The sequence below is a fragment of the Podarcis muralis genome, chromosome 9 (assembly GCF_964188315.1).
Source record: "Podarcis muralis chromosome 9, rPodMur119.hap1.1, whole genome shotgun sequence".
Classification (NCBI taxonomy): domain Eukaryota; kingdom Metazoa; phylum Chordata; class Lepidosauria; order Squamata; family Lacertidae; genus Podarcis; species Podarcis muralis.
This window is the reverse complement of record NC_135663.1, coordinates 59,857,870-59,878,999: the sequence shown is the minus strand read 5'-3', so window position 1 is coordinate 59,878,999 and position 21,130 is coordinate 59,857,870. Positions and strand designations below refer to the sequence as shown.

Genomic DNA, 21,130 nt, shown 5'->3' with positions numbered 1-21,130 from the left:
GTCACGCTTTCCACGTGACCCGGATGTGTCTTCGGACAGCGATGGCTCCCGGCCTCTTAAGCGAGATGAGCACGCAACCCCAGAGTCGGCCACGACTGGCCCGTACGGGCAGGGGTACCTTTACCTTTACCTAATCCTGAGAACTATAGTTTGGTGAGGACTAAACTGAAAGGGGAATAGATGACATTCCCCTTTCAGAATTGCTGTTTTCACAATTCTGAAGTGAAGAAGGAATGACTATTGGAAAGTAATACTTTTGTCCCTATGAGGCATGTGTACAGTTCATCTTAGCTTCTGGCCAATAATATTTTTGGAAGATCCTAGACCAGAGGATTCCCAATTGTTTCCAATGAGGGTCAGTACAACATGGCTCAGTTTAAGAAATGGAAATTGTGTTTGTGTGTGTAATGCCACATAAAACTTAAGTAATTTATTCCAAAGATTTAGCCACTCCATTATTGAACATTATATAAAATAAATTGGGTTAGCCCCAGAGCTTATCCAGACAGAAGTATCTCCCTGTAGCCTGCAGAATGGGGTTACAAGCTCATTGGATGGAATCAAAACTAATGGGGATAATCCTGTACACAGCTTTATGTTTATGCAGTATTTCAAGAATGAGCTGGACCAATGTATGCTTGCACCAAGTATGGCATTTCTGTATGTTAATTAGACATGACTGTCAAATGTCCTTTAGACAGTATTCTTTATCTCCTCTGCGTAGTGGTTGTAGAGCCTCAGGTTATGCAGTGGAAAACCCTGTTCTTCCCAGCTGCTGTTCTAACCTCTCAAGAGATTTTGAACAGCACATTGCTAGAATATCTTAATTGCCAAAGTGTGGGGCCTTATAGTGGAAGAGGTGGTCTCTAAGAATTTAATTGCAAAAATGTGCAACATATAGTATGAAATTGGTTGTTTAAATATATTAATAGAGGCAAAACATGTTGCAATAAATATTGTATCCATGTGTTAGGAATAGCATTGGGGAACCCTTGCATTGTAAAATGCATGGAACTGCAAAAGCTAAGTGATGTTATTATAAGTTGTTTATTTAATTAAGAGACTGTAATATGTTGTGGAAACTTGGACATAAATTAGAGGGAAGATAAAAGAAAGGAACACTGAAAGGAAAATTTAGTTAAGTTGTCACTTTAAAAATAAATAGAATTTATACATGCTGCGTAAGAAAAACTCTTGAAAGCAATCTGCAACATATGACAAGGATCTGCAACATATGACAACATATGACATATGTTTAAACCCTGAAATGTTAGATGCTTCTAATTAAAATAAGACAGTACTGCTATACTATTTACCTGGGAGTAAATCCCATTTATTCCAACAGGCCTTACTTCTGAGTAGACATTTATAGAACTGAATTTTTGACATGACCTACAGAGGCACATGTAAGACAGAGGTCAGAAATATGTACAAATACAAGAATTGGAGATGCTAAAAGAAAGCAGAATTTCATAGCCTGAAAACAAATGCTGAAAACAAATAATGGGCTACAACTTCCCAAGAGATCTAATGATAATATTATCTGGATATCCCGGTGAGGGGCATGGAATACCAGTAGATATAGATATGACAACTTATTTGTAAATGGCTGCTATCAACATAATATTTCAGAACTAGAAAAGTGCCACCTCTTTGCTTAACTAAAGCCTGGGATGTGGTGCATATGGTAAAATTAACAAATCTGGTTAAAATGAGAGAGGGTAGACAATGAGAAAATGTTTTATTATAGAAAAATTGAGGGTTTTTTTTTATATTGGAACAGTAAAGTGCAAGATTCAGTGAATTCATACTATTTGTTGGGGAAAATTTAAGAGTACAAAGTATAGATGAAATAATTGAGCTGGGGAAGGATTATTACTAGGTTCTTTTTTCCTCTTTAAATGGTTAATGATGTAATTAATTACCGGATATTAAAACTGTATTTATGAATAATATTTTGTGGGAATTGCACAGTATTAATTATAGTTCTATACTACTGTAGCATATTGTACATTTCTGTATTCTTATAAAGAATAATAAATACTCTGAATAAACTAAAATGAAGGAAGAAAGGACCAACCAATGTTAATTTTGAGTCTGTTTAGGCAGGCTGCAATCCAATACACCCATTGAACTCAGTGGCACTTACTTGTGTTGTAAGTAGGGTTGGAAGGCTGGAAAACAAGGAAAATCCCATATTTGGAATTACAAAGAGAGGGATTGAAAAGAAAACTGCTGATATATAATAATACCTTTATGTAAATCCATGGTGTGGCTGAAATTAGTGAACTGGGAAAGCATCGTGCTAGAGAAGGTGTAGAGAACAGCATTCAAATAATGTAGTAGTGATTTGAGCATTTTCCCTTTGACAAAAGCAGAAAACATTTGGAACTTTTTAGTTTAGAAAAAAGGTGGCAAATGGAAAAAAATTAGGTAATAAAACTCTTCATAGTGTGGAAAATCTGAATATATGTTTTCTTTCAATTATAATACTAGAAGTCAAGTTCTCCCAATGAAATTAATGTACCAGGACAGACAAATGAAATGACTTCACACAATGCATATTATATTTAATTTATGCAATTCACTTCCATATGATGTGGTGATGCCCAGTGGCCTTGAGGACTTGAAAAGAATTTTGGAGAGATTCATAGAGTCTTTATCAATGGTTATTAGGCATTATATGTTCGGATGTAGTAAAATCCTGAATGCTAGCTGTTGAAGGGAAGACAATAGAGGAGGGGTGTTGCTCCATGTGCCCAGGGGCAAAACGGGTGCTGGCAGGGTGTAGAGTGGGCAACAGTATATCAAAAAGAAGGAAATGTAAATGAGGTTGGAAGTGAGAAAAACAACAAGAAAGTAGTGTACTAACAGAGGAGGCAGCTAAATGTCACATATTTATTTCAACTATTCAGCCAATATTACTTTGTAGTATAATAATGTTGTTCATCCCCCGCATATGTTCTTGTTTCACAGGTTCCTGCATAAGTATCACCTACAGCCAGTGCCAAATGCTGCCATATAACCACACCACTTTAACACCAGTCCTTTCCATTGTCAAAAGCATTGAAATGGAAAAGTTTCTCAAGTTCTTCGGTTATCTCAACCGCCTCAGCTGCTATCAACACATCATGCTGTTCGGCTGTAGCCTTGCTCTTCCTGAGTGCATCAGTGATGGTGATGACAGGTATTTGGGAACTAAAATGGGGTGATTAGAACTAACTACAACCAAATATTGAATCATGGCAATGCAGCCTAGAGTTAAACCATATGGCCTTTTTTATTGAAATAATTTAGCTGTGGATGACAGTCTCCAACAGATTTTTGCCAAGCTAAATGAGCTCAAAGGAACAAGCTGCAGTGTATTACTCAGGGACAACTAAATAGTATTCTTATAACAGTTTGAACATATTAACTCTTGTGAATGATTTTGTTATAGATTATGGGCCAGTTGGATGCATCATAATCCACATTTAATTTAGTGGCAGAATTCAATATGCAGCATTTTGAAATGTCCTGTGAAAGCATTTGTCCTCTTCCCTAGATAATACAGCTCATCTTAAATGTAAATGAATTCTTACCTATCTGAGGTAGTTTTTGCCTGATGTGTTGTACTTTGAGTAGCTTTATGCAAGATATACATTCCATTTCTCCCATCAGTACCCCTGCAGCTGAATATTTGGTGGTTTCTATAGTCCTATAGAACCATGCATGTGGTTTTTAGGCTCTGTGGCGAGGTTTCAATGGGGCCAGCTACTGCCATCCCCTCCACACATTATTTCACCCTGAATACCTTACAGGTATTCCAGCCAAAGGTTAAGTTTTCCATCCGTGTAGCCAATGAAGACACAGACTTGTTTTAGGCCAGGCATGGGGAGCCCTACTCTTGTTATGTTCACATAATTGTGCTTTTCAGTTTAATAAGGACAACACTTGAAAAATACTGTGTTTTGTGTTGACACCAGAAGATACATTATAATATTGAAGATTATTATTTCTCAAGTCTTAAGCAGAACTAGCAAGCTTACAGTCCTGGATCTATACATTTTGCCACAGGGGGCAGAAGTCTGGACAGTTGCTGGAGCGAAGGGAGAGAAACACAGGAGGATGAATGGGAGCCAGGAGGTCACCCACATGTCCTGAGGCTTAGCCTCCACACCTTACTCTCCCCAATTTCCTTTCCTTCCCAGTGCCAGGGAGTCATCTTGGGGAGGCGGGGAAGTGCAGCATGGCCCTTGCCCATGTGTAGAGTGTGCCAACACCAGCCAATCCCCCCCCCCCCCCATAGATGGTTCTCTGAAACTCCTCTCTCCTTTCCCTCCTTTGGCTCACCTCTGCAGCATCCTTGGGCCACTTCTGACACAGATCTCCCCCCACTTTAGCCTGCTGCTGGGCACCTCCCTTTTGTCTGCTACAGCTCCATGCTGTGCCATGGTGATGGTGGCTCCACCTCTTCCTCTCTTGGTGCTAGGAGGTTGCTAGAGAGGCAAGGAGGCTCAAGTTGTTCCAGCTTTCCTAGGCTTTTGGTTCCATTGGATGCCACCAGGACTTGAGTGCATCAAGCCAGCCCTGTGGTTCATGGGTTATTGAGCCAGGCTGGCCCTGCGAGGATGGACAGCATTAAGTGGGAAAACTCTTTCTCCCCTTCTGTCCTGTGCAGGCTTCCTTTTCCTGGTGGCGGTAGTGACAAAGGGATGATGAAGAGGGGAAAGACTATTCATGTTTCCCTGCCACCACCACCACTGAGAGAAGGAAGGCCTTCTTTTCTTTGTGTTTTGGGACACAAAGGGGAGAAATACTTTTTTGTGGTTCTGTTAAATGACATTAGGGCAGGGTGCTGTTTGTTTCCCCTCTCACCTGTGGCACATATCCCCTTTCGCCTCTCCTTGAGCCACGTATGCAGGTTTGCAATCTAAATAGGTGCAGGTGGAAAAGGAAAGAAGGAGTGGGTAAGGTGGGACAGCAAGAGAAAATAGATTGCTAAATTTTGATAATTGGAAAAGTTACATGAAAATGGATATTATTTGAAGCACTTGTTAAAGAGCAGAAGGGTTGAATCAAATGAGCCAATGAGTTCCAGAGATAAACTACTGCCAAAGCAAATAGGCAGAGGCATGAGAAAAACAGATGTAATCTTTGATCTAAGTAAGAGATTAGTACCAGAGGAACATACAGCTCTAGGAGGAGTATAAAGATTAAACAAGAAATATTAAAAGGAGCAAAGAGGTTCAAGCATTTAGAAGTACAAAGAAATTTAAGTGAATGTGATGAAGGCAAGAATCCAGTGCAAAGAGAAAAGGAGGAGAAAATCACGATCGTTTTTACAGACAAGAGAGTGAGATGAGCTGCATACTAAAGGATGATGGATACATGATTTTGAAGGGGCTTTGATCTGCAATGAAAAAAGAGACAGCCAAATAATGGTATTGATTCTGGTTACTCTTTGGGCCACCTTGATGTTACAGTCAACAAGTGATGAACATGGATGTGTGGATGAACCCTTATTTTTATGAGCTTCATGCATACCTATAGACTTAGAAAGTTTTTCTAAGGAAGTCTAGCAATGTACCCACCGCACCACACTAGCAAACCTAATTCATCAAATTCCAGTCAACCTTATTCCCTATTTAGGCTGCAGTCCCCTTCAGGTTTCCAAATCAGGGTGCTGGCTGCTTTTCTTATTTCAAGGCTATTAAAATTATATTTAAATAAGCTAAAATAAATAAATGTTAATGATTATCGTTTTCCACTTTGTGAATTTTAGTTGCTGCAGGTGTGCTGGTATATCTGAGTGGAAATCAGTTCAGAGTGAAGAAATCTCTTAATTCACAGAGTGATTAGCATTGATTCACACATAATGTTTCCATGTGATTACACACTAAATCATATGCAGTGCTCATCTGTGCAATGTCGGTGATTGCTTAAAGATGGCAAATACAGGTACATAGGTGTATCATATAAAACCACATTTGACAGCCCTCCATGCCACCATTAGCTCCTGTGGTACTGAGACCCACTAATCATGATTGATCACTGGACCTAATGGTCAGGGGTCCCTTTACCTTTTTATACCCAAGTGATGATGCCCTCTCCATGTGGCAGCTGTGGAAAAATATATAGTCTGCCTACATGGAATATGATTGCTTTGTTTTTCTTCAAATCGTTTCCCATGTCCAAGCCTTTTTGTGATTTATATTTATGTGTGTGTATTTTGTTTTAGTGCATTAGCAGTTGAACACTTCTTTGTTGCACCACTCCAGTATGGGAGTGCTCATCGAGACATGAAAAAGAAGTGGCAGATACCAGCAAAGTCACCCTCCCCCACTTGCCCAAAGCAATGTCCCATCATTTTATGAGGTTAATTCATTTAGTTGTTTAAAGGCATGTTTGGGGCTTCCTGTCACTGTTCATCTACACAATCCCTAATATACCTTACGTTGTAACAAAATGAAGAGATAGTAAGGTATTTTATTCCATATTTTTCTTAAAATACTCTTGCAATTTTTTGACATAAAATACCTAAATGTTCACCTAGTTGCCAAACATTTGGAGTCTGATTATATTTGGTTTCAGTTTTTTTATACTAGACAATTACTTAATTGTTGTATTTAGTAATTGTATTCAGTAAAGACTGCTTACCTCCTTTGGGGACAGCGGCACAGCATGGTGAGCCACAGGGAGAGGGCATTCCAGCACCGACATGGCTGGCTGATTTCATCATTGGCTTCAGCTGGCTGCAGGGGCACTTGGAATTGCCTGCTCAGTTTTATTTGAATTGGCCGATCATGGCCTTTGAAAGGAGGAGACAAGACCCTTTAAAGGCTGGATGCACTGGGAGTGGGCAGCATACTCACCCCATATGTCTGGTCTGCCTGGAGGTAGGTGAGCAGCGCACATGTATGGCACATAATTTTTTTTTATATATATTTCGACCAACACGGCTACCTACCTGAATCATTGCTGTGGAGCTAATTGATCATTGTCTTCAGGGCCAGGAAGGAATTTGCCTGTGGACCTATTGAGCCTGTCTGGGCGTTTTGCCTTTTTCGTAGCAATTGTCATAACTTTGGCGGAAAAAGACATGGGCTGGATCCATAGTCTTAAGTGTTGAGGTGGGGAGTGGAGCCTCATCCACTCCTAGGTCAGGATCAAAGTGCAGGATACCCCAGTAAAGGAGTCTAGAGGGAGAGTTGTATCTGGTGGTCTAGACACCCTACTGGCAGCCTGGTGGGACTCCTCATTTGGGGAGATACCTGAACCCAGGCTCAACCCTGAAGGAGTAACCAATCAGGATATGCCCACTTGGAAGTAACCTCCAGTTCAGTGGAGCTTAATCCCAGATAAGTATGCATGGCAGGGATGCAGAACTGGTGACTCTCCTAAAGCTGTTGGATTCTAACTCCCATCCCAACTTGAACCATCCTGGCCCATTGGCAGAAATGAAGGGAGTTGTAGTCGAAGAACATCAATGATGTATAGGATTGCAGGTTCAAGAAATGAATTACTTTTACAGTAAAGAAAGCTCTTGATATCACTTAGTACTGTGAAGTACTAAACCCATGACAGGGACAGAAGGAAATCACACCAAAGGTATAGCTATTAATAGCTACTAGAGGGGACTGGGAATTTGGTTATGTGTCAAATGAAGAGTGGTAAGAAAGCAGAGGGCTGAGTGATAAGGGCAGCTGACAAGGAGATGAGTGAAAAGAAAACTATTGTTCTTAAGAGATGAGAGAATTTGTGGAACACTAACTATGATTGGCAAGTATTAACATATGTATTGTCAAGTGTAAAAACAGTCTAATTTTGACATATGGTTCAATTATTTAATCTTGATTTTTTAAATATAAAAATGTGTTCTCTATTATAATTATTTCTTTTGGCATTAGAAATCTGAAACATTTATTGTTTTTATAGCATGATATTAAGCACATGTTCCAGGAGTTTTATTGTCCAAATCACAAGCAGAAAGGTTTGGTCAGGACACATAAAACACCTTTCCTCCATTGTTACAGAGGAAACATGAGTTCCAGCACCTATTACAGGGTTGGTGAGGAACATTAATAGTCAAACAGAAGAGGAAAAGAGCATCTAGGTGTGTGTCTCCAGAAATAAATAGAGAGCTATTTAATAGAGAGCTATTAATAGAGAGCTTGCCCAGGCCCACTCATTAATAATAATAGTAGTAGTAGTAATAAATTTAATTTTACTGATAATTCTAGTCACTGGAAGTGTCTGTAGAAAGAATAGCTCTGACTAAATGGAGTTAAGAAACCAATGCATTTCATTTGAGTGTTTTTTGTGGGGTCGGGGGGAGGCCAACTTCAGTCAGCCAGGTGTGTTTCAAACTACATTAACTATATTTGAGAGGTCAGGATGAGCTAGTCTGATATGCATATTTCCTGCAGAGCGCACCTGGCAATTCTGCCTTTAAATAGACCCCTTGATTACAAGGTTATCACTGCTGATTGGTGTAAATGTTTTTATGAGATAATGCAGGCCAGTAAATCTTCCATTTTGTATTGCAACTGATTAGGGACTAGGGAGCAAATGTTATAAAAAAGCAAGCTCTGCTAGAAAGGATTTAAGTACATGTTTCATGGAAATGAAACGGCGGGGGCGGGTGGGGTGGGGCTTCTCTGTGAACAAACTGCACTATGCTGTGCCACAGATCCAAACTTGCTTGTGGCCTGTGCCTGGAAGAAAAACATCAACATGAAGCAGTAATCTCAACCATTCCAGTGGGCACATAGCACTTTCATGTGGATGATTGCCAGAAACCCAGTGATTTTATGTGGGCTGGTGGAAGGCCCTACTGGAGGACTGTGGTGGCTATGCCTATGCAGAAGGAATGCGAAGCAAATTTTCTAGCCTTGAGGCCGCATTCCATAATGGCTTTTCTGAGAACTGCAGTGAACTGGTATCTGGATAAGTAGGTGTCATCCTTATGAATGAGTAGTGACCTTCAGAAAGGCAGGGACCGTTCCCTAATGTGGCTCCTGTCCCTAACTGATTTGTCTTGGAGGACCGTATCTATCGTGGCTGGCATTTAAAGGGTCTTGGCTCCTCCCGCCAAATGCCATGATCGGCCAATTCAAACAACATTTAATAGGCTGTCCTGAAAGGCCCACAGTCAGCCAAGGCTATGTGGGTGACGGAATGCCCTCTTCCCCCCACCTCAGCACACTGAGGCTACACAATGTCGCAACCGCCACTGTCCCTGAAGAAGGGAAGCGAACTTTCTGTTGGTGGATATTTGAGGGGAGGCTAGTTGATCAAAGGTAAGCTGTATTCCTTCCTCTGCAGTGAACTTTGGGGTGAGGTGGTGGAAAAGAGAACGGGTAATAGAATCACTCCCTCTCCTCTTCCCTGATCCCCATCTATTCCAGAGTAGGGATGGGGGACAAATTCAATTCCATTTGCATTTTAAGTCAAATTTATCAATTTTGTACTTTCTATAACGCATGAGAACTGAAACATAGTCATTCTTTGAAATGCACTTCTCCAACCGACCAATGTTTACAAAAATGCATTTATTAGCCACCCAGAGTTGCTGGGGCAGATGGGTTGTTTTTTTTTGTTTTGTTTTTCCCCCACAAATAATAAAATTCCATTAGGAGAAATGTGTACCAAAATGGCTAAGAATTTTCATGAGAATTTTTCAAAAGAAATTTTGCAAATTTCTGCAGAAATGTGGAGAACCAAATTTAAGATTGGAAAAACGAGAAACTGAAAGAACCAAAACTGAAAGAACTTGCCACCCTTATTTCAGAGTATGCAGTGGGCTTTTTACAGATAATTTCCATGCTGCTCTTGTGGATGTGACAGCATGCACATAATTAATAGACAGGAAATCATTAGGGCCGAGGTATTTTTTGAGAAAGCTCATGCAGTACGGCTCTGGTAGTCATAGCCCAACGCTCCTGACCCAAGTCTGATATTCAGTCCACTGAACTACATTGTACTTTATGAAAGTACTGTAAGTATGAAAGACTTACAGAAAACAGACCAGAATTGATGGCATTCTGAAATACTTTTCTCTTGTACAGAAAAACTATGATAGGCTAGCTATTCCTGATAATTCTTCTGGTTAGAGTCAGCTGCTGAATATTGGAAATGTATTTTCTATGTCCTAACACCTGGCTTTTTGCAATTAACTTGATTCCTCTTAAATATGAGGACAGAAAACACTCAATGAGCCGTCATGAGGTCATTTGGCTGAGAAGCAGACAATGATAACTGGTGGCACTCTTTTAGTTATTAAACTCTGAACAAATGGCAGTAATTAGTGTTAACTATGTTCAGTTTGAACAAGAAATTACTTCAGGTATTTAGGAATGTCAACACAGTACAGCTTTAAAAACTCTTGTTCAGACTTAACAGCAGGCTTTTCCTAAACTTTCAAGCTGTGAAATATGAACCCTAGCATTGCCACATTTCACACACCCTTTCACACACTGAAATACTATCTACAATGCGCATCAAACATACCCCCTCTATTTTTCATCTATTTCTGTCCAGAATTTGCTGCTTGTAGTGTTGTCAACTTCAATTAGCAGCCTCATTCTCATAGTATATGTTTCGACTGATTAAGGCTGTGTACACACCACACTTTTAAAGCACATTTGAAGCATATCCTTCCCCTTAAAAAATTATGGGCACTGTAGTTTACCCCTTCCCAGCAACCCTTCACAACCTTCAGAGCTCAGAATCCTCTGAGGGAAATAATGTGTGTAGGAGTGGGGTTCATGCTTGCTGGTTCAGCCCCAAGCAATCTGCATACAGTAGGTGTAAAAGGTTTTTTTTTCATGTACAGTGCGTACAGTTGTATGCACATATGGTATTCCATGTGATTGGAAACCCTACATGATCTTGAATCCAGTCCTTTTAAGCACCTGCTCAATGCAATAAGTTGATGGCAAGGGCCAGAAGATCCCACTGGGCATCAGTGCACATGCAGAACACATAAGGATAATGATAGTCAAACTGAGACTATTTCCCCATCAAGATAACATTCTTGTGACAATGTTTATGATGGAATGAGCTGTGTGAAAATGTGTTACGAGAATAGTGCATTACGGTTATACTATACCAATGTTGGATATGAAAGAGCAAACATTTCAGATAAAGAATAGTTAGTCTACTACCGGCTTGGAGACCTTGGATGATCAAGCATTTTCGGTAGTGTTCCAAAACCATAGAGTAATTTACTCTTAATAATCATTGGATAATACTGGTTACAAGATACCACAGGAGTCATCCTATAAAGATCCCTCTTTCACTTTAGGGTAGTGATGGCCAAACTTGGTCCTCTAGCTGTTTTGGAACTACAACTCCCATCATCCCTAGCTAACAGGACCAGTGGTCAGGGATGATGGGAATTGTAGTCCCAAAACAGCTGGAGGGCCAAGTTTGGCCATCATTGCTTTAGGGTCTAAAGATTGCACTAGTGGTGCATACCTGTCATGCCCTCCAGGTGCACGAAGTGTGTTTATGAGTGAAAGCAAGACCTCCTGTATGATCCATCCTTGGCATATTATTTTATTTTAGCATAAATGCAGTATCCCCAGGGTCTGGATTGAGCAGCACGTGGTGCTTGCCTGAATAGTCTTCAGGTGATCTTTCACACATCTAGTGCATTCATGCTTCCATCCACATGACACTTGTCAGGGGCAGGATTATGGTCTAGAATAGATCAGGAAGAAAACTGATTTCAGAGAACAATGCTGGCAGGTAGCTCCTTTTTCTGTAGCATTCCACAGGAGGGTTTCATAGGAATTTTATCATAGGAATCATTGTGGAACTGATCTTCAGGCAGGGAAAATATCCTGCATTAATGGGTTCCATTTTGAAATGTGCAAAAGATAAGCCACACAGATTTTATGTCTGATAAGCCACACAGATAAGGCACACAGATTTTATTTTATTTTTAAAATCACAGCTGATTTTATCTCATGATCCAAAGAAATTTAGTCAGGGAATACAAGGACTCATGCTGTGTTACATTATCCTATGTCCTATGATGGCTTTAAAAAAAACAACACATAAATGGTAGCACTCATTTATTTTTAACATCTGGTATATAAAGATTAATCAAGATGTAGATGCTTAACCATAATATCATTGTTGACAGGGGGAACAAATAGGCCTGTATTAAATTTGATCACTTCTTCATATTTATTTGTTTTACTGAGCTTAAAGGACCAAATGTAGTTGTGGCAAGTGTTGTGGTAAATGGTATGGCATAGAATTAGCATTTTCTTGGTTGCTTCCAGACCATAAACTTGGCCAATCTATCTAAGTATCATAAATTTCTCCTTTTATGAGCCCAGTCATTTCTACATTATTATCAAGTTGTTAGTATAACCCATGTAAGCATACTGCTGCAAAAGAGACTGATTTATAATAGTTAGGCTTGAACTAATTTGCTGAATCTTCCTCCTACACACATAGGTTTTCATTTAGAAAATCTAAACTTATCACTGTGTGGATGTGAGCATTGAAACATTAACTCAGTTGATAAAGTGGAGTGGAAAACAAAGCAATGTCACAAAGCTACAAAGGACCACCCACCCAGAATCCCTGTTCAAATCTAGAAGAAAAAAACACACCAATCCAATAAATGAATTCCAGTTGTGCAGCTTCCCACTCAAAGAATGAATTTATACAACAAAAGAGCCACATGGATTTGTTTACATTTTTAATATTCAGTGTAATTAGTGGGTTTCTAACTGTATGCATTAAAAGCAGCATGGTGGAAAACCATAGTTTTATTGGATCATTTATTGGAATTTTTGTATTCTGATCTATGGAGTTGAAAAGTCCTTCCCTACCACCCAGAATGAATGAAGGGCCTTCTGTTTTTATTTTATTTTTAAATGTATATTTTTTTTACGGAAGTGTTTGCCTCTACTGATTTTATGAGAACCAAGTGAACTGTTATCAATTTAGTCTTCTGCATTAGTGGAAAAAGTCTCCCCTTTTAAAATAGGTTTGTTATGTAATTATTATTCTATTTGTGAAGTATTAGGTTTTTTGTTTTTAAAAAAGAGCAGTAGGTTTTACATATTTTAAATTAAATGCTTTCTCAAGTTAATTGAAATCCTGTTTATATAATACTGGTATATGTTTGCAGGGGACCAAGGATTCCTTAAAACAGGTGATAGCAGAGGCAATGCCCTGACAAAAGGGACATTCATTGTCAGATAAGAAGGGTGGGGGGAAGGTTGCCAGCGTTACAAGGGGTATGGTGTCGCCACAGGAAAAAGTGTCCTTTTTGCACAAGGCTTGAGTTGCATTTTAGCAAGGGTTTTTGGGAGAAAGAAGGGTGGGGCTAGAGGCCATGAGGGCTGAGGAACGGACAAGTAGCGTTTTGGCTACTTTTGAATCCTATGCTGTGCTCTTATGGGGAGCAAGCCCCTCATAAGATGCAGTGCTCAGAACCCTCTCTACATCCATACTTGGGTGTAAATATGTGTAAATAAACCATATTCTTCACTGTGCCTCATTTTCCCCAAAGGAAACATAAACTCTGGTTAAGTGCCGAGACCCCTGGAAGGTGGCTGGTAACAATATTAAAAGCCCTTTATGCACAACACTATTGAAATTATCACATATCAGAAAGATGATGGGTTTATCTTGAGCCTTGCCTAGTACTAATCTCTGACAGCAGCTTACTTGATACTTGGAAAGGGAGCCCTCACATTCCAAAATAGTATCTTTCACCACTATTTTGTGATGTGATGAAAGACAGAAACGTTCCAGAACTATGTAAAAGGTCTCTGCCAGTAGCAGATGCAATACCAACAATAAATGACTTGCAACTTCTCCCACTGACAAGGGCAGCTAGTTATCAGTATATACCCACATTGCTGCCTGCATGCTGTCCTGCCAATTAAAGCCCTGTTATCTGAGCCAGTAACACCTTTTCAGAACAAATCACTCAATAACTCTTTTCCTGTTTGTGAGGGAGCTTTATTTTTGGAGAGTCAAAGACCTCAGAATATTTTGGAGCCTGTCAATGTGTAATGTGCAGCTCTGAGGTAGGTCCTGGAAGCCACAGACGGAAACTAGGCAAGACAAATAGGTGCTTACTTCTCTTTTGTCCCTTTCTTCTTTCTTCTTTTATAGAGAACTCCTAATCCATAGTAGTATGGAAAAACATCAGTACACAATGATAACATTTTTGGCTTACTGGACACTTACAAATGGATTTTTATATCTAGACTGGATCTATTCAATTAATCATTTTTTAGAGTTAATATACTCTCCTATCACATTTGAAGCTTATCCTTTGAACATTAGCCTAAAACAAACTGAAATATACAACATATCATTCCTTACATATCGGCCATGTGCTGCTGTGTATCACACAAATCACCTTCACCTAATTATGAATTTTCACACTTCCCAGCAGCCACCAACAATCTGGAGCAGAACTGGTAAAACTGATAATGTGGCATGACGTGTTGAATTCTTACAAGTGTAAGATGCCCAGTGGAAGTTGTTTGCTAGTTGCTACAGGAAGTTTGTTCTTGGCAGCATCTCTCTAGTGACCATAATGTGTGCTCTGGACTACAGGCGAAAAAGTTGGAAAGTTGTAATAGCCTCTAAGAGCCAAACTAGATGCATGCATAGTTTAGTGTGAACAAGCAAGCATGCAGCCTTCCAGAGAGGAGATTGCAGTCTTAGCTCTTATCCTCTTGTTTTTCTGAACCTGGGCTCATGGCTTGGCTTTCTCTTAATAGTCTAAGAGCTCAGAGTTTGCCTGATAATACTAAACTGTCCAGATTCAGATGACATGTTAAGTCAAACTGTGGCTTAGCTCAACACAGCACAGCTGCAAAAAGATGGGAGAAACAAAGTGGCCACAATCTCCTCACCTGGAGCCCGTTTCTGCTTGTTCATGCAAAGCTACAATCTGGCTTAGCATTCACTGTGAAATGAAGGCAGTGCACAGGAAGGTGAGATTTATTTCTTCATTTTCTTACTGAGCTTGGAACGGAGATTGGCCCTTCTTTAGGGGTAGGCTAAAAATTTCACATCTGGCAACCAACACCTGATGTATGTTTTGCTCTAGGAAGCTTAGTTTGGTCAGAATCGAGTATACGCTTCCAGAGTTAACGCTAAATACATTACTTCTGGTAAATGAGCCACCATAGTTTCTAGAGGGGTGTGAAAAATTGGGTCCTGGGCTTTTTAGACTCGTCTACCTATGTACTATCTGAAACCAAAGGGCCGCATTGGTTGCCAGATGGGAAATATATTGCCATTATTTTCTGCTCTCCTACCCCACTATAGGAGCCCATTGGGAAATGGGTACAGTGGTACCTCGGGTTACATATGCTTCAGGTTACATACGCTTCAGGTTACAGATTCCGCTAACCGAGAAATAGTACCTCGGGTTAAGAACTTTGCTTCAGGATGAGAACAGAAATCGTGTAGTGGCGGCGCGGCAGCAGCAGGAGGCCCCATTAGCTAAAGTGGTGCTTCAGGTTAAGAACAGCTTCAGGTTAAGAATGGACATCCAGAACGAATTAAGTACTTAACCTGAGGTACCACTGTACTTTTTTCCTTAAGTTTCCTAGCTGGGCAAAGGGCAACCTCTTTGCTGTTTAAAATGGAAGCTCTCTATTCGTGCTTTTCATTTAAAAAGTTAAAATAAATACGCATACTGGAAGGACAATAATCTTAGAAATATTTGTTTTTCTTTCTAGTCACGGGCTCCTGCCTTGCAGATCATTCTGTGAAGCTGCAAAGGAAGGTTGTGAGCCAGTTCTTGGGATGGTGAATTCTTCATGGCCAGAGTTCCTAGCGTGTTTCCAGTTCCAAAACAAAACTGAAAATAACAACACCACCAGGGTATGCTTCTCCCCAGAACAAGAAAAAGGAAAGCGATGTAAGTTCCCTTTAAATTTTTTGCTAAAGTGCTGCAGTGTGTTTCAGGTTCTACATATAATGTCCAAATTGCATGTTACACTCAGCCATGTCTTTTTTTGGGGGCAATTATTATAATTGAAATGAATCTCAGAGGTAGCTGTATCTGTTCCACTGTGGGGAGGGGGTATTTTTCAGTGCGATAACTGACTGGAATGGAAAGAGATAAACAGTCCCATCCCCAGTTGTTCCTCTGCTGAAACATGCAGTCTCAGAAGCTGCTTTTGTGTTACAAAAGAAAAGTAAGAAAGAGGATACATCCAGCTGTATGTAACATGTTAAAGGCTCATTTCTTTCTCCTAAGATTTTGATGCTGCAATTTTGATAATGTTTTAGTTCAGCTTGTATTCTTTATAGCTTTTATTGCATGATCTAGCCTATGCATTGGTTTAAAGCTGCTGTTTTAAATTGTTTTATATTGTGTTGTAGCAGGTTTTTACAACTGTGATTTCTTTCTTATAAGGATATTTCAACCATATTTGTATGCATGTAAACCACTATGTAAGTGCTATACCCTAAAAATCCCTATTTAAAAATAATTAGCTAAACAAACAAACAAACACAAACAAACAAACATGTAGCTTGACCCAGTGATGGGGAAAACCTCAATGAACTTTCAGGTCCCTTAAATAAATCATAAGATTCAGAAGAGGAAAAATGTAAGGTGGTAGAAGGCAAACTATTAGCTGGAGTTGTCCTTCATGCTTAATGCTATTATTTCAAAACAAATATGTTCCATTAATCTTGCTTTTGGAGTTTGAATCTGGAAAGCAATATTGAAATTCACATAAGCTTAATGGTACTGTCTCTGAAGCAGAGGTGCCATTTCCTACCCCGCCCCCATTTTTGTTGGGAGACTGGACCCCCCAATGGCTCAGCAGCAGCAGGAGGAGGCCGAGCGCCAGAGAAGAGTTGCTGCTGCCTTGCTGGAGCTGTGTTCGGCTCTGCCCCTGGCTTCTCCCAACGTCATGTTGCAATGTTGTGCATGACACGCATTGTGCCCTCTCAATCTTCAGCACAAGTTGGTGTCTCTGCTCTTAAGCCATGAAGTAGGTTAGACTTGGTAGCAACTGCAACATTTCCCCCCTGCAGTTTGAAGTAAGTTGGGTTTTATAGGAGTCTATAACAGATGCTGTCTATTATATATCAATTCTAGTGCTAGTATTTGGATGGGGAGGGAGAGGGAGAAAGAGGCTAAAAACTGTCCTGTGATGTGGGCAGACCTGAGGGCTGAGGCATTTGGTTCTGTTCTCCTTTTGTGTTTGATGGAGCATTTATGACTGTGGTGTGTGTGTGTTGTTTATTGTAAGCTGCTCAGAGAATTATACTAAACAGTAGTCTATAAATGTTACAGATAAATAAATGTCTGCTTTATGAAGTCTGCAAAAGACATCAACTTTCACAAGGGAACAGAAGGAACTGAGAATTTAGCTGATTTGGAATAAACATTTCTACAAGTTTCTCTGATGTCAGCATGCAAGGGAGTGAAAGTCAAGCTTTCATCAGTCTTTCCTTCTGCTTGATCCCTTTAACCTATACTCCACCTTGTTCACCGACTTGGAAAAACAGTCTTTAAATGGCATTCCTTTGGGTCAGAAGTGCACCTCCCTAGCAATGAAAATACTTCAGTTATTTTTCTTCTAGTCCTCCCTTCATATCTTTTATATCTTGTGTTATTTTAAGTAGCCAAAGCTGGGAACTGCGTTTAAAACAGCAGTAGATAATATAGAAATCATAAATGAGAAAAGCAGATAAAAGACTAAGGAACAAAATATTTTATTTGCTTTCTGAATCCATTTGATCCATTTTTAGAGCAGTAAATGCCTTGTTGTCATCCCTTGTTGTATTGATTGAGATATTTCCCCTCCTCTTCTGCATTTTGCATTGGGGGGAAAAATCTGATCATTATATCTCTTCTAATCCATGTCCATTATTATTTTCCTATTACTGTGTGGCATGTCACTGTGAAAATTTCATGGCACTTATTGGTGCTTAAATGTCATGTTATTACATATAAAACCCTGAATGTCTTGGGACCAGATTACTTAATGGACAATCTATATTTGTACAGTCCTACCAATAAAGCTCTAGTTCAGAGGGCCTCAGTGTCCATTGTTTCAACCGGCAAACACACGTGATTAAAGCATTTTGCTGGTGGCCCTGGATGTAATGTAATGTAATGCAACACCTGTCAAAATTAGGCAGGCCCATCTGTGTTGTCTTATGTATAAAGTTCCAGATTCAATGTAACGATTTAGAACAGGCACTTTATTAATAAGCAAGCACATATATATGTACAACATCCATTTAACGTACTCTAACTTACCAAGTTAACTGACAGGCTTGTGCTTAAGGATCTATTAATCTTAAATGCCCCCTATCGGTCTCTACAGCCACAGCAGGCACTGTAACTCTCCAACAGTTTGACCTCAGCACGAAGGCACATACACAGACACCTTAAACCGCCTATCAGATATTTCATGCATCAGAATCCATTAACCATTTTGGTGGTACCCTTTTGAGTGAGGAATGTCTGATTTTTGTCTTTCCATTGTACCTTGTTACCCGCCCACCTCTTCCTTAATATCAGTAATATATTTTTCATACCAGCCCTCTTGACTTTCTAAATAAGTAGGTGGTGACACCAGCTGTAAATATCTCTCCTATATACAATCCCATTATCACCTTCTGTCTCAAAAGAGCCGCTTGCATTGTTGCTGTTGCTTTCTTACTTCAGCATTTACCATTATGCAATCTCACTCTTATAATTTTTACACCATGCTAGTAACACATTTGGTCCTCATTCATTGCACATTTTTCTACTATGAGAACACAGGCTATTATTTTACTAGGTTGAGGCCAATGTAACTATAGTGTATAAAATTCAGGAATTTTAATAATCTGGGAAAGCCCTCCTAAACTGGACATGGGTGAATGTAACATATCTCTTCCTCCTACGATGACAGTATCTGTAAAGATCCTGTGTATTAAGAAAACAATGTCCTCCCTTGTTAATATATATCCTAATAGACTTGAGACTGTGTGGATTAGTTAATTCTCACTAATGCTGATTAATTTTATGGGCAATAGTAAGATATTTTTTCTTAGAGGTATAATAGTTTCTCATTTTAGTGTCTTTCTCTTTTATTTATCTATTACCCATATCTTGCTCTTTACTTGTTACTTGGTCCTCCAAAGCAAACACGCATCTTGGCACTGACTGGCTGACCTACTTCGGTGAGTAAGATTGATTTGCACAGCCACTTTGGCTATGAAGAGCCACTTATTTTTTCCAGCCACTTTTTTGCCAGTGATCTTACAAAGTTACACCACTCACAATAGTCTTAGGATTGCAGTAGTGTAATTACAACAGTGTTGGATGTGGTATCACAAACCTTCAAAAATACGAACTGCATCTTCTCTTGAAGAAAGTCTATCCTCTCTCTTTTAGCCTTTGTTTAAGTCAACAAAGAATGTGTATGCCCTAGTAAGTGCTAAAACAATGGTGAGGAAATAATTGCCCGTGTTCTAGTGGGACTTGGTTAGCTGTTTAATGCAGAACAAAGATCACAACATTGGTCAAGATAATGTTTTATAGATGAAGTAAGGCAGTCAAATACATCTTAAATCTAGTGTATGCATACACTCTGGAACATGAAAAAGTATGTGGGAGGATTTGGTTTTCAGTAGAAGAATTAGGCATGTCTTTTGTTATAATACTGGATTATTTTTCTGTACTCTTTGACATGTATTGTATGTCAAGCACATCTGCAAGCCTATTGACAAAAATAATGGCTTTAGATCAATTCCTGCTGAGTTATTCTAATTGGTGGATACAAGGAAAGAAAATTTATATGTGGAAATATTCATTTTGATAGCCAACTGAGGCCGTGTTGCATGCTAAACAAAATTGTTTTTTTCATGTAACTTAAAATCTTGAGGCCCTGACTTAGCAAGAAGGATTTACAATTTGTTTAAAATTACTACCAGTTTATATCTGGACCTGAAGACTGTTTAGAACTATTTTTCCCAAGCAAACTGCTTTATAAATAAACTGTAAAATACCTTTTTGTTCTTTGAAAAGTTTGTTTGATAGTCTATATGTTGTAACTGTGATGCATAAGCCTGGAAAATATTTAAAGACTTCTGTTCTAACATGTTGCAGCCAGTTGTGTGGATACCAGATGGCTCAGTCTGATAATTAATTTGCTCTCCCTGCATGTAGTTCCAATCTGCTGCGTGCAGAAAAGTAGATTTCTTTCTATAACTGTTTGAAAAGTAAAAGTTGTTAACCATGAAGGAGACACAGAAATAATTTAATGAAATTCTGTCTGAATGATATATAAGATGAGGGGAAAAGCTTGGATTTTCAATTTTCAATAAGGGAAAGAGCAAAATTCAGCCAGGTTTGGACTTTAATTTTTTATTGCCTCAGCTACACACTCTGTTGTATTTCCTGCAAAACAGCTTCTGATGGCAACTGTAGATATATGGGACAGAAATTGTCTTTTGGTTCTATGCTTTGCTTCTTTTTGTCACTTAAAATAGGTTAGATATCACTATTCAGGAGCTGAACAGCAAAAAGGCACATTTATTTATTAGTAAGGCTTAAGCTCTGAAAAAGGTTTACAAAATGGCATAGTGTTATCTACCTTGTGGTGTTTGTCACTCACAAATAATATTCAATAGGTGCCTATGAGACATTTATACTTGCAATCCATATTGCAATCAAAATAGTTTTAAATTCATATATGAGGGACTGATTGTATTTGCATAGCTCATATTTGCATGAATGTTCAACAGTGCACTGCAGATAGAATACATGTTTCCCAAAACCATGTCCATTTGCAATCAGCTGGTGTCACTCTAATGTGAGGGCAATGCCAGCTGAGGTTCATTTCTGAGTTGGTTGCACACACCAGTTCTCACAGGGAACTGGCACATGCAGCCAAAGCAACAGTATTTAATTCCCTGCCCATCAGCTATCAAGTGTGTGGGTGGGTTAAACCTTGCCTGCAGAGAGTAGGGTTGAAGTCTCCACTTCAAAGAGCAGCTGGGAGCTGTTTGAAAGCCATTTTGCAAACAGCCCCATGTTGCTCTCTGAAATTTTGAAAGTCAGAGGTTTAAAGAGAAGCAAGGGACTGTTTGCAAAAGGGCTTTCAAACAGCCCCATGCTGTGCTTTGGAGTCCAGAC

The 21,130-nt window shown here is 39.4% G+C and overlaps 1 protein-coding gene across 3 annotated transcripts in view; it reads left to right on the top strand.

The window, feature by feature from the left end:
* Positions 1-21,130, top strand: part of CORIN (corin, serine peptidase) — a 111,551-nt gene that overhangs the window by 26,357 nt on the left and 64,064 nt on the right. For all 3 annotated transcript variants that reach the window (XM_028745118.2, XM_028745117.2, XM_028745122.2), the window contains 2 exons: positions 2,977-3,187; positions 15,717-15,898. In XM_028745118.2, coding sequence (XP_028600951.2) covers positions 2,977-3,187; positions 15,717-15,898 — 393 coding nt within the window. The remainder of the gene's footprint in view (positions 1-2,976; positions 3,188-15,716; positions 15,899-21,130) is intronic.